At 44.4% G+C, this 12,568-nt stretch overlaps 1 protein-coding gene across 1 annotated transcript; it reads right to left on the reverse strand.

The window, feature by feature from the left end:
* Positions 1 to 3,561: 3,561 nt before the first annotated feature.
* LOC148128371 (uncharacterized) lies at positions 3,562 to 12,155 on the reverse strand. The gene is made up of 2 exons (XM_087922602.1): positions 7,477 to 12,155; positions 3,562 to 7,149 (listed from the first exon to the last, which is right to left on the reverse strand). The coding sequence occupies exon 1, from the start codon at positions 10,991 to 10,993 to the stop codon at positions 8,900 to 8,902; it is 2,094 nt and encodes a 697-aa protein (XP_087778728.1). The 5' UTR covers positions 10,994 to 12,155; the 3' UTR covers positions 3,562 to 7,149; positions 7,477 to 8,899.
* Positions 12,156 to 12,568: the final 413 nt, after the last annotated feature.

Genomic DNA, 12,568 nt, shown 5'->3' on the forward strand with positions numbered 1-12,568 from the left:
CCAGGGGGCAATAGAATTAAAACTAATGGGAGATGTAATCAGGGGTGAAAATAATGTATTCCCTTTTAGACCGCATAATTGCTAAGCCAATGGAGAAAAGGTTGGGAGGGATGGTGGTATAAATTTGTAACGGCAATAGAGAATATATTGCATAATAAATACAGGTGCGTCTCCACTGTACCTTGGGTGGGGGTGGGGGGCACACTCTTTGCAAAGTGAAGAATAAAATTAACATTGTTTTCCCTTGGAAGTTTTGGCTGGCGGTTGTTTATTTCAAAACTAGACAACAAATCCCAAATTATTTCCCAAAACACCTGAAGGCCGGACAAGAAACAGATTAACAAAGTTGGAAGGGACTTTATAGGTCATCTAGTCCAACCCCCCATCCACCCAAGCAGGAGGACCCTACACCATTTCTGACAGATGGCAGTGCAGTCTCTTCTTGAAAGCCTCCAGGAATGAAGCTCTCACAACTTCTGAAGGCAACTTCTGTTCCATGGGTGGATTGTCCTCCCTGTCAGAAAGTTTCTCCTTATTTCCAGGTTGAATCTCTCGTTCAGTTTCCATCCATTGCTCCTTGTCTGGCCTTTGGGTGCCTTGGAAAATAGCTTTACCCCTTTCTCCTCTCTATGGCAGCCCTTCAAATATTGGAAGACTGCTATCCTGTCTCCCCTGGTCCTTCTCTTCCCTAGACTAGCCAGGCCCAGTTCCTGCAACCGTTCATTGTATGTTTTATCCTCCAGTCCCCTCACCATCTTTCCAAAGTCTCAACCTCTTTTTTATAGCGTGGTGACCAAAACTGGATGCAGTACTCTAGGTGTGGTCTTACTAAATAGAGTTATATTAGTACCTCCCTTGATCTTGATTGTATCCCTCTGTTCATGCAATTTAGGATTGTGTTGGCTTTTTTGGCTGCCGCCGCACACTGCTGGCTTATCTTTCATTGGTTGTCCACTAAGACTCCAAGATCCCTCTCACAGTTACTGCTATTAAACCATGGATGTGTTGTAAACAGTAGGAGTTCGCATATGGAACTACCCGAGATAATAACTTGAAAGCAGCAAAGAATTTTATTCACTGTTTGCAAACACGGGTGCTCGAAAGGGAGACTCAGAACAGAGCATACACCAGCTTTTTATCCCCTTACACAGACTCGCCGCTCCCTCTCCTTGTTAACACCACATCCTATCAAAAGCATTCAGTTTCTTGCCCCTAAAAAACCCTTTTCCCTTTGTTCCAGCTACATTTGCATCATAACCTACTTTTTGCTGTGGTTTTGCTTGGACTTCCTCTTTGCCGTTTCAACTGACATTTAACCAGCTGTGGTTTTACACAGCTAACACATTTTACCTGCTCCCTCCTTTCGAAGACAGCTTATAGTTGTTCCAGTTCATACACTTATGCTCGGGATTTTAGAAACAATATTTCTAAAATGTTTAGAAATACAGTGGGATAGAATCAAGATCACCTGAAGGGTTAATACCACTTTATAAGGCCTTGGTAGTAAGGCCACACTTGGGATTCTGCATCCAGTTTTGGTCACCACGATGTAAAAAAAAAGATGTTGAGATTCTAGAAAGAGTGCAGAGAATAGCAACCAAGAAGATTAGGGGACTGGAGGCTGAAACATATGAAGAACGCTTGCTGGAACTAGGTATGTCTGGTTTAATGAGAAGAAGGAATGGGGTGACATGATAGCAGTCTTCCAGTGTATCAGGGGCTGCCCCAAAGAAGAGGAAGTCAAGCTGTTCTCCAAAGCACCTGCAGGCAGGACAAGAAGCAACGGATGGAAACTCACCAAGGAGAGAAGCAACCTAGAACTAAGGAGGAATTTCCAGACAGTTACAACAATTAATCAGTGGAACAACTTTCCTCCAGAAGTTGTGAATTCTCCAACACTGGAAGTTTTTAAGAAGAGATTGGATAACCATTTGTCCGAAATGATATAGCATTTTGTGCCCAAGCAGTGAGTTGGACTAGAAAATCTCTAAAGTCCCTTCCAACTTTGTTATTCTAAATACTAATTCCATTTTGTTTATATATATATATATAAAACAATTCTCATTTTCCCTTTACTGATTTCTCAATTTTCTTTTTAAATTCCTAGTTCCTAGGACTTGTCTCTAGAATATAGCAGAGGCCTTCCTAGGTACAATTCTCAAATTCCAGCCTAGCTCATGAGATTAGAAATGCACACAATGTATTTTCTTCACGGGCCAGTATATCTTCCTGCAGTTTCTGTAAAAACAGGAAACTCTGTTGGAAACAAATCCAGGAGAAATTCAACCTAGAAATAAGGGGGAATTTTCTGACAGGGAGAACAATCCACCCATGGAACAGAAGTTGCCCTCAGAAGTTGTGGGAACTTCATCACTGGAAGCTTTCAAGAAGAGACCGGACTGCCCTCTGTCAGAAATGGTGTAGGGCAGGAGTCTTCAAACTTCATAGCTTTAAGATTTGTGGACTTGAACTCCCACAGTTCCTCCTCCAGTCATGTTAGCTCAGGAATTCTGGGCATTGAAGTTACAAGTCTTAAATTTGCCAAATTTGAAGACCCCTGCCCCACACCATTGGTGTAGGGTCTCTTACTTGGGCAGGGGGTTGGACTAGATGACCTACAAGGTCCCTTCCAACTTTGCTTATCTGCATCTGAATCCCATCTAACTCTTATTCTATGTTCTAAAAATGGTTTCCACTGTGTTTTTAATTCCACTATTCATTTTAGTTGTCTTTACCATATTTCCCTGGTTGTGAGAAATGCACTCACTAGTCAGAAATTGGACAGAGTCATTAAGTGTAGCTGTGTTATCGCAAAATATGTTCTTGCAAGAGGGGGTGGCTAGTAAAATAGGCACACCCCAAAATAGATTTCAAGAGTATTTCATTTCCTCCTCCCCAAGCCATGATATGTACCGGTAGAATTATACCTGTGAAAATATAAAGCAATGGTAATGCCATTTTTAAACCTCTCTGTTAACCTAAGATAATTAACTGGAATATTATGTAAGAATTCTCTATTGTTTTGTATAAAGGTTATATATTTTGCAGGTTATGCTATCCGGTGTCATGTTAACGATGGAGATTACTGGAAATGAAAACGGGTAAAAAGGTTAAAGAAACAGATGGTGTGCTACAATAATAAGGGTGTTGCGTAGGGAGATACGGAGTAGGACAGATTGTGAACCTGGGAAGCGGCAGAGACTGTATATTTGAACCTGTATATAAAACCCAACCCTCCTGGGGGAAATGTCCTCTGCCCACGAGCAGAATTCCCTTTTGCAAAAGCTTCATAATAAAGCTCTTATTTATTGTTCATGCGTCTCCAGTTGTCTGACTACCTGAATGGTTTAATTTTTTTATCATTCTTATTCCATTTCTTAGTACTGGTCCTTAAAAACGTATGAAAGCTGCAAAAACAACATTTAGCTATTATCGCTTTATTTTTTTTACAATTCTTCCCTTTTCTTTTTTCCTTTAACACCATTGTTGCTTTTTTTCTTCTTCTGCACGGTCCTTACATGTGGCCCTATATGTGCGTAACAAATTCAAACAATACTTGGGTCAACTAAAAGTAAGGTTTATTAAGAAAAGCTGTTTGCAAAGAGCTGGTGAGACTTCAGCTTGACATAGCAACAGAAGCTCACCTCAAGTTACAGATCTCAGCATATTTTATACGTCTCCCTTTCACCGGCCGCAGGTCCTTCCTAGCCGGGCCCAATGGATAGGTCCGGTTCAGTCACATGCTTTCCGACCACCTATAAATCTACTACTACCCCTAAATGTATAATGTTAGTTAAGCCCTTACTCCCCCCTCGTATTTCATATATGCTAGGTCTGTATTGTGGAAAATTACAACCCCTTACATTGCATCTCACACAACCGTACCTTTCTTTTTTCCAAGCCAGCCTTGTTAAAGGACTATCTATTCCATGGTTCTCAGCCAATCCTTCTGCTAGGCGAGTGGTGAGACCTTGTAAAGCCCTGGGGATTGTTCCATCAGGTGCGGTGTTATTTGGAATAAAATAACATTACACAAGCTCTTCCTTTCTCTGCCAATATCATGCCTAGAGCCATTCTGTTTTCCCAGGTAGCATTCTAGTGGCGGCAACTAATGGTGCAGCTGTTGGTCACAGCAACCCTTGTGTCATTGAAAAATCTCTGTTGGTTGTTGTAGATAGAATTGATCCAATCTACAGTCTTGTTTATAGCTGTTATAAACAGTACTAGTTCGCCCACGGAACTACGCGAGACAATAACGTGGAAGCAGCAAAAAGATTATTCACGCACAACGAAGCAAGTATCAGCTTTCTACCCACTTTGCTCGCCCCCCCACTCCATTCTGTCAAAAAATGTACCTTATATGGTATCTAATTCCCCCCTGCAAAGCAGTGACTATAGCGGAAGTAGACTATACTCCAACACCTGTGCACGTTTTTCAGTTTCACAGTTTAATCCTAACCGACCTTTTTGCTTTATTTTCTCTACTTGCAGTCTCTGTTCAGCTGCTTACCTCGTATCCACCTCCGCGGTGACTTTTCCACCCGTCACACACGTTATATAAGCATTTATTTTAGAAACCGCAACCATTTCATTTTTCTTAACAATCACCCAGCCAAATAGCGATTCGAACCCAGCAGCGATCTGCTTTCGGGTCTTATATTAATCAGGGTCTCTCCTCTAGAGACCCCCACACACACATTGGCATTTGGGTACACTTCATCCTTTTAAAAATTCTATTTATGTTCCTTTATTGCCTTCATCTTTTGTTTTTTGTTTTGCAAATGCCAGGGTAAACAGGATAGCCAATAGAACAATTGCACAGGTCCCCGGCCCTGCCCAATTTTGGGGGGAAGTACACACCTCAATATCTTTCCCCCACGGTACCACCACAAATCCAGCTCTGGGAATGCTCCTTCTGAAGTCATTCCCCTTTTTGTGTGTGGTTCTGCTGTGGTTACCTCTACTGGTTTTGACACAGGCTTCCCAGTTCTCCTATCCTTTTGTCAGAATCCGCACCTGGTCCTGTAAGACATGCGGTGTGGTTCCTATAGGCTGCAGAGAACACAAGTTTGTGTTGTTTGTGGTTTCTTAACATCCCGGCCTTTTACTGGTGGAAACAGGAGAGAACCAAATCGACTACCCCTCTCATTTCCCCAGGCCGTTCCCGTGTTCATAAAGAGCCAATAATATATATACTCCATCCAAGTGGAAAGAAGACCACTTTGGCCACAGGTCACATCGACAGCAATTGCTTTTGATTTAAACTTTTTTTTAAAAAAAACCATACATTTCATCCATTCGACCCAGGCCTTTGTACTTCCGTACCTAATTTCAGTTTCAAAAAAGTTTGTCTTGAGTTGTCTGTTTCCGCTATAGTCATGTGGAAAGGGAACTTCACCAGGACAGTGGCGACACCCAAGCAGGAAAAGCCCGAGGGGAACATCAGGCTATCCATAAAAACAAACTTGCATAGGAAAAGAAATTTAATAAAAAAGTATTGAAAGGAGCCCCCTAGACAAAAGCCAATTAATTAAGAAAGCTAGGAAAAGAAAACAGGCCCAATCAGCAAAACAAACAAACAAAAGACACAGAATAAATTACATAGGAAACAGACAGGAGATTGCCAGGAAACAAATAGAAAAAACCCGTTATAAAGGTAAGAGATTAAGAAAGAACCGATAAGGCAATCAAGCCGCCCGGCAGAGTTATTTTCCACACCTCGCTAAGTGTGCCTTCTGGCGAAAATTAAACTCTGACAGGATTTTTAATATCTAAACATTAAACATTAAATACTAAACGAACATTCACACACAAAGGGAGGAAAAAGGTATAAAGAACCAGGAATTCACCATTCGAGGTTAGTTAGCTAGCCCCAGGAACGCAGACTTCTTGCTATCTCTTGCCTTCCTGAAAAATAAAAGGAACCAGCTTCCAAGCAGTTGTCTCTGTCTTTAAACTGGAGTTCTCCCAGCAGGAAAATCGAGCTCTCAGAAGAAAGGCATTTTCCAGCCTTCCAACAGTCACAAGCTTTGGTATCCATGGTTGGGGCAAAAGGTTTAATCTGCTGGCATTTGGCTTTTAGTAGTAGTTCCTTCGGCTTTAACTACCGCATTCCTGAAACAACAAGGATCTTTTCTTGCTCGTACTACTATACAGAGTATTATTGAGTTGCTTCACTCTGTTTGCAGGCAGTTGGATTATATTGCATGCTTTCTCCCCACACTGAGGTGGCAGAGGGTCCGAAGCAAGGAAATGTTTTATTTAATATCTGACCAGTAGAGTAGAGTGAGTAGAATAAAGATAATAGGAATAGGAGCGGCAGTGGCAGTGGAGTAGAGATAATAGGAATAGAAGTGGGAGTAGAATAGAGTGAATAGGAATAGGAATGGAAGTGAACGGAGTGGAGTAGAATTAGAATTAGAATAGAATTACAGTAAGACTTAAGCTCTGTTATTCCTGAGTTTGGATAAGAAGTCCATCCTTTAGCACAGGGGTTCCCAACCACCGGTCCGGGGACCGGTCCCGGTCCATGGAACAATTTCTACCGGGCCGCCGGTTTGCTGGGTGCCGCGATCTTGTTTTGATGAAAAAGTGCTTCCGGTGAGTTTTTCCAGGTAGAAAGCGGCGTTTGGGTGCTGAAAGAATCCTCACGCCTTAGTTTCATCGGGGGGGGGGCAGCTTTGAACAAAACTAAGGCGCGAGGATTCTTTCAGCACGGATGGCAAGGCGAGCCGAGCGACCGTCCCGAAGCTGTCCCGAAGCCCATCGACACAGGTACAAAGGAGGAGTTGAAGGTGGCGGGGAGAAGCGGGGGACAGCTGGCTGGCCGGTCGCTCAGCTCGCCTTGCCGTGTGTGCTGATGCCGGTACCGGGCCGCGGCACAAAAAAGGTTGGGGACCACTGAGATAGACTATACTTGTCCATGGAGGCTCTATCAAAGATTGTCAATATTTTTCTTTTTCCCCTTTTGCCATAATGAGATGCCTTGTTGTGAGAAAAAACATCTATATCTATCTATCTATCTATCTATCTATCTATCTATCTATCTATCCATCCATCCATCCATCTAATCTATTATCCATCATCTAATCTATTATCCATCCATCCATCCATCTATCTATCTATCTATCTATCTATCTATCTATCTATCTATCTATCTATCTTATCTATCTATCTATCTATCTCTATCTATCTTATCTATCTATCTATCTATCTATCTATCTATCTATCTATCTATCTATCATCTATCTCTATCTATCTATCATCTCTCTCTCTCCCTCTCTCTCTCTATCATCTATCTATCTATCTATCTATCTATCTATCTATCTATCTATCTATCTATCCATCTAATCTATTATCCATCCATCTAATCTATTATCTATCTAGTCTATCTTATCTATCTATCTATCTATCTATCTATCTATCTATCTATCTATCTCTATCTATCTATCATCTCTCTCTCTCTCTCATCTATACCTATCTATCTATCTTATCTATCTTATCTATCTATCTATCTATCTATCTATCTATCTATCTATCTATCTATCTATCTATCTATCTATCTATCTATCTATCCATCCATCCATCCATCCATCCATCCATCTAATCTATTATCTATCTATCTATCTTAATAAAATTGTTGTAAATAACACACTCAGGATTTTAAAAGTTAAAGCTCCCAGGCTTCACCGAAAATATTCAAATCATTCTTGGAGGAGCCCCTCGAAGAAGCAACAGGATAGCTGAGAAAATAAACAACTGCTTCACCCTGCCCTGAGCCCGGCAGAGTAAAAATAGTTTATGCAAAACTTTTCAGAGTTTCAGAAACCAGTTATCTTCGTTTCAGAGCACTAAGCCCTCGAAAGATAAAACAGGAAGAAAATTGCCATTAACATTTACAGAAGTGGCCGACCAAAGCTTTCCTCCTAGGGCTGAAGAGAAGGGGGTGGGGGTGGAAATATACCAGACAAAAACATTCAACCGGCCCTCCTGGTGAAAGCAGGATTTGAACTCACAGTTCTCTCCAGCCTTGTAGCCTGTGGCCATAACCACGAGACCAAATTGGTTCTCCACAAAGGTTCCTCTTCCCCTCCTTGGCACCCCCATTAAGCGGCAACTAATGACCGCTTTGGCACCCCTGACTTGATCAGAAAAAAGCCAACGCAGTTTTAGGCTGCATTAAAAAAAGAAAAGCCAACACAGTTCTTGGCTGTGTAAACAGAAAAATAGAATCAAGATCAAGTGAAGTGTTATAATGCCTGTTTATAATGCCTTGGCAAGGCCACACTTGGAATACTGCGTTCGGTTTTGGTTGCCACAATTATAAAAAAAGATGTTGAGACTCTAGAAAGAGTGCAGAGAAGAACAACGAAGAGGATTAGGGGACTGGAGGCCGAAACATACAATGAACGGTTGCAGGAATTGGGTGTGTCTAGTCTGATGAAGAGAAGGACCAGGGGAGACAGGAGAGCAGTCTTCCGATATCTCAGGGGCCGCCCCAAAGAAGAGGGAGTCAAGCTATTCTCCAAAGCACTTGAAAGCAGGACAAGAAGAAGCGACGGATGGAAACTAATCAAAGAGAGAAGCAACTTAGAACTAAGGAGAAATTTCCTGATAGTTAGAACAGTTAATCAGTGGAACAATTTGCCTCCAGAAGTTGTAAATGCTCCAACACTGGAAGTTTTTAAGAAGAGATTGGACGGCCATTTGTCTGAAGTGGTGTAGGGTTTCCTGCCTGAGCAGGGGTTGGACTAGAAGACCTCCAAGGTCCCTTCCAACTTTGTTATCCTGTTATTCTGTAACTTGAAGGTTGATCGGGCGTGCTTGAAAAGCCGGACCAGAAAAGAAGTGCGTCTCCCCCAACCCCGACGCCGCTTATTCTTAAAATTCATCCATTTAACTAGTTCTTTCCCCTCCTTTCTCTAGGGCATTCATTTTTCCAGTGCCCTCTTTCTCTACAGATGGCACATTGATCCTTTGCTAAAGGACCCGTCGTTTTGACTTTTCTCTGGTCCCAAAACTTTTGATTTAGTTCAGGAGGGGCCCACTTCAAAGGCCCACCCCTTCCGTAATGGAAACGCCCTGCCTGCGAGGTTGTCCAGAAGGGATGCCCAAAAGGGTCTGGACCTGGCCCCGGAGCTCCTCCTCTCCCTCTCCCTGGTCCTCCCCTGCTTCTCACCCACGATCCCCTTCCTCGGTGCGGTGCTGGCTCCATCCTTTCCTTCACGACTTGGTCGACAAGGGACACCAACATTTTTGCTTTCTTCTTCAGTTCTTCTTCTTCCCTCGTCACAAAAACCTTTTGGGCTTCTTGGAGCAGGTCTGCTAAGGTTTTATGACTCCAGCCCTCCGTTTCTAGGATTTTCTTTCCGATATCTGGCCAGGCCTTTGTGACAAATTGAACCTTTAGGAAATCCTCTACTACGGGCTCCTCCGAAATTTTGCCGTAACACTTCCTCACTTGGTCTTTCAGCCTTTCTAAAAAGGCCGACGGAGATTCTTCCTTTCCCTGAGATATCTCCAACACTTTATTCATATTATTTGGGACAGACTCCCGGATCCCTTGGATGATAAGCTTCCTGAAGTCTCCCAAATAGGTTCTGTGAAGCGGATTTGTACTGACCCACCCAGGGTCCACTTTAGGGACTTTGTCCTCCGCCGGCGTGGCCCCAACTCCTGGAGGATGGCGCTTCTCCCATTCCTTGAGGGCCACTTTTGTGATCAGCTCTCTTTCCTCTCGCGAAAAGAGGATGCTTAAAATCGACGTCATTTCGCTCCAAGTGTAAAGGTTGGATCCTAAGAACTGGTCCAATTGTTCCGCTAGGCCAGCGGGGTCTTCAGTGAGGGATTTCATCTCTTTCTTGAAGCTCCTAACTTCACTACTGGTCAAGGGCTCTTTGACAAAGGCAGGTGGTCTACTGCTTATTGGCCTCTGACGTGGAAGGAACCTTTCCTCCTTGGATCGGCCTTGCTGCCCCACAGAGGAGCTTTCCCTATCTTTGTCTGAGAAGGGAAAATTATTTGGGACACCCTTTTTATCTCCCTCCCTTCTCGAGCCTGCATGGGATTGTCCGCTAGAGCCCAACTTTGGTTTCACCGGAGTCGACGGTCCCACAGTGGCCTGGCTTCGTTCCGGGTCTAATAAACGCACAGCCGGACTGGGGGCTTCCTCCTGTTCCTGATATGGAGGTGGGGGTCCAACGTCCTGGGGGTCCCAAGGCTTTTTATATCGCCCCACCTCCCTTCTCAAACCTGGATGCGATGGTTGACTAGAATCCAACTTCGGTTTTACTGGGCTCGACGGTCCCACAGCAACCTGACCTCTTTCCGGGTCTGTTAAATGCACAGCCAGGCGGGGGGCTTCCTCCCCTCCCTGATATATGGATGGGGGCACAAAGTGCCGGGGTTTCCAATGACACCGTCCCACCTCCCTTCTCAAGCCTGGATGGGATGGCTCCTTAGGACTTGGTTCTGGTTCCACTTCTAGTGGAGTCTGCGGTCCCACAGTCACCTGGTCTATTAAACACACAGCCGGACTGGGGGCTCCCTCCTGTCCCTGGGGTCCATAAAGGGTTTGGGTTGAAGAGTCCCAAGGCTCGGCTCCCTCATTCCTTCGCTTCGGAGCTCCCACCGTGGTCGTTGGATGGTCAAACAGGCCAACATTGCCTCTTCCTTCCCAACAAGAGGCGTATTCATATTCCTCCTCGCAGAAGGGTAGCTTGTTGATGACGTAAATGTTCAACATCTGGCACAGCCCGTCCTCTTCCGATCCATATTTTGGCCAGAAGACGGTTGACGGCCCGATACTTTCCCTGGTCCATACCGAACAACAATACTTCACCATTTTCTTTTTAGCCTTGTGCCTGGTGCAGGGATTCTCTTCCCAACCCTTCAGCATCCTCCCCAGTGGAGTATCTGGAGGGATGCTGGCCAGGCTGTTTGACTCCCCATCTCCTATGTCTTCCTCTGGCCCCGAACTCCCGTTGTTCCCCATTCTCTTTCTTTCTCGGATGTCCTCTTACACTTCGTCCGTCCTCCCTCCTTCCGGCTGTTTTCCCTGAGGAAGAACAGAACACAGATCCAGACTCTGCACTCACTTTGCTCTTACTTGCACCTCTCTCTCTCTCTCTCTCTCTCTCTCTCTCACACACACACACACACATAAAGTCTCTCTCTCTCTCTCTCTCTCTCACACACACACACTCTCACATACACCGTCTCTCTCTCTCTGTCTCACAAACTCTCTCTCTCTCTCACACACACACACTCTCACATACACTATCTCTCTCTCTCTCTCTCTCTCTCTCACAAACTCTCTCTCTCTCTCTCTCTCACACACACACACACACTCTTTCACTCACACACATACACACACACACTCTCTCTCTCACACACACACTCTCTCTCTCACACACACACACACTCTTTCACTCACACACACACACACACTTTCTCTCACCCACACATACACTGTCTCTCTCTCTCTCTCTCTCACAAACTCTCTCTCTCACACACACACACACACTCTTTCACTCACACACATACACACTCTCTCTATCACTCACACACACACCGTCTCTCTCTCTCTCTCTCTCTCTCACACACACACACACACACACTCTCACATACACTGTCTCTCTCTCTCTCACACACACACACACACTCTCACACTCTCTCTCTCTCTATCTCACAAACTCTCTCTCTCACACACACATACACACACTCTCTCATTCACACACACACTGTCTCTCTCTCTCTCTTTTTCACACACACACACACACTCTTTCACTCACACACATACACACACTCTCTCTATCACACACCCCGTCTCTGTCTCTCTCTCTCTCTCTCTCTCACTCACACACACACATACACTTTCAAGAGTTTTACAAAAATGTCCCAGCCACCAAAGCAACATTCAGGTCCAATTTTTCTTACCGTGGTCCACGCACGCCTGGCTGTTGTGGCGGGGGCGCTTATTTTTCTCCTACTCCCCTCTTGGTTTTGGTTGGGTCACTACGACACTTGGTATACTGGAATTGCAGCCACCTGGAGGAAATGGATGACCCCCTCCAGGGCCAGGGGGAGGGGGATTGGCCCCACTCCCTGCAAAGATGACTTTTTAAATCCTGGAGGACACCCCCCCCGCCCCGCTTTCTCCCAAAATTGTGAGACATGCACTCGCTAGTCAGAAACCAGGCAGGGTCACTGAGTGAAGCTGCAAACGGTTCTATTGTAAAATACGCTTCTTGCAAGAGGGGGCTTGGCTGGCAGAAGTAGGCACCACCCCAAAATAGATTTCAAGAGCATTTATATCTCCTTGGCCAAGTTCCTCCCATGTCATCCTGCTTCACAAAGTTTCTGAAACGCCTACTTTCCCCAATTTGGGGGAATTTCCCTCCCTTTACAGCCCTCCCTCCCTTATCTAATTTCTCCACTCCCGCCCCTCCCCTTTAGCTAGTTTTTTTTTCTTTTCTTTTTTAAATTAGCAATGCACGTGTCGAGGTGTTTGATCATGATCAACTGAATCATGATGATCTTTATTGGAGTCTAGTCTTGCATTTATACA

This window comes from Pseudonaja textilis, chromosome 1, assembly GCF_049901715.1.
Source record: "Pseudonaja textilis isolate UNSWEBS1 chromosome 1, rPseTex1.2, whole genome shotgun sequence".
NCBI classification, from domain to species: Eukaryota; Metazoa; Chordata; class Lepidosauria; order Squamata; family Elapidae; genus Pseudonaja; species Pseudonaja textilis.

What these genes read in the sequence shown, in the direction of transcription:
- LOC148128371 (XM_087922602.1), bottom strand. Translation starts at nt 10,993, where the DNA reads ATGGGGAACAACGGGAGTTCGGGGCCAGAGGAAGACATAGGAGATGGG.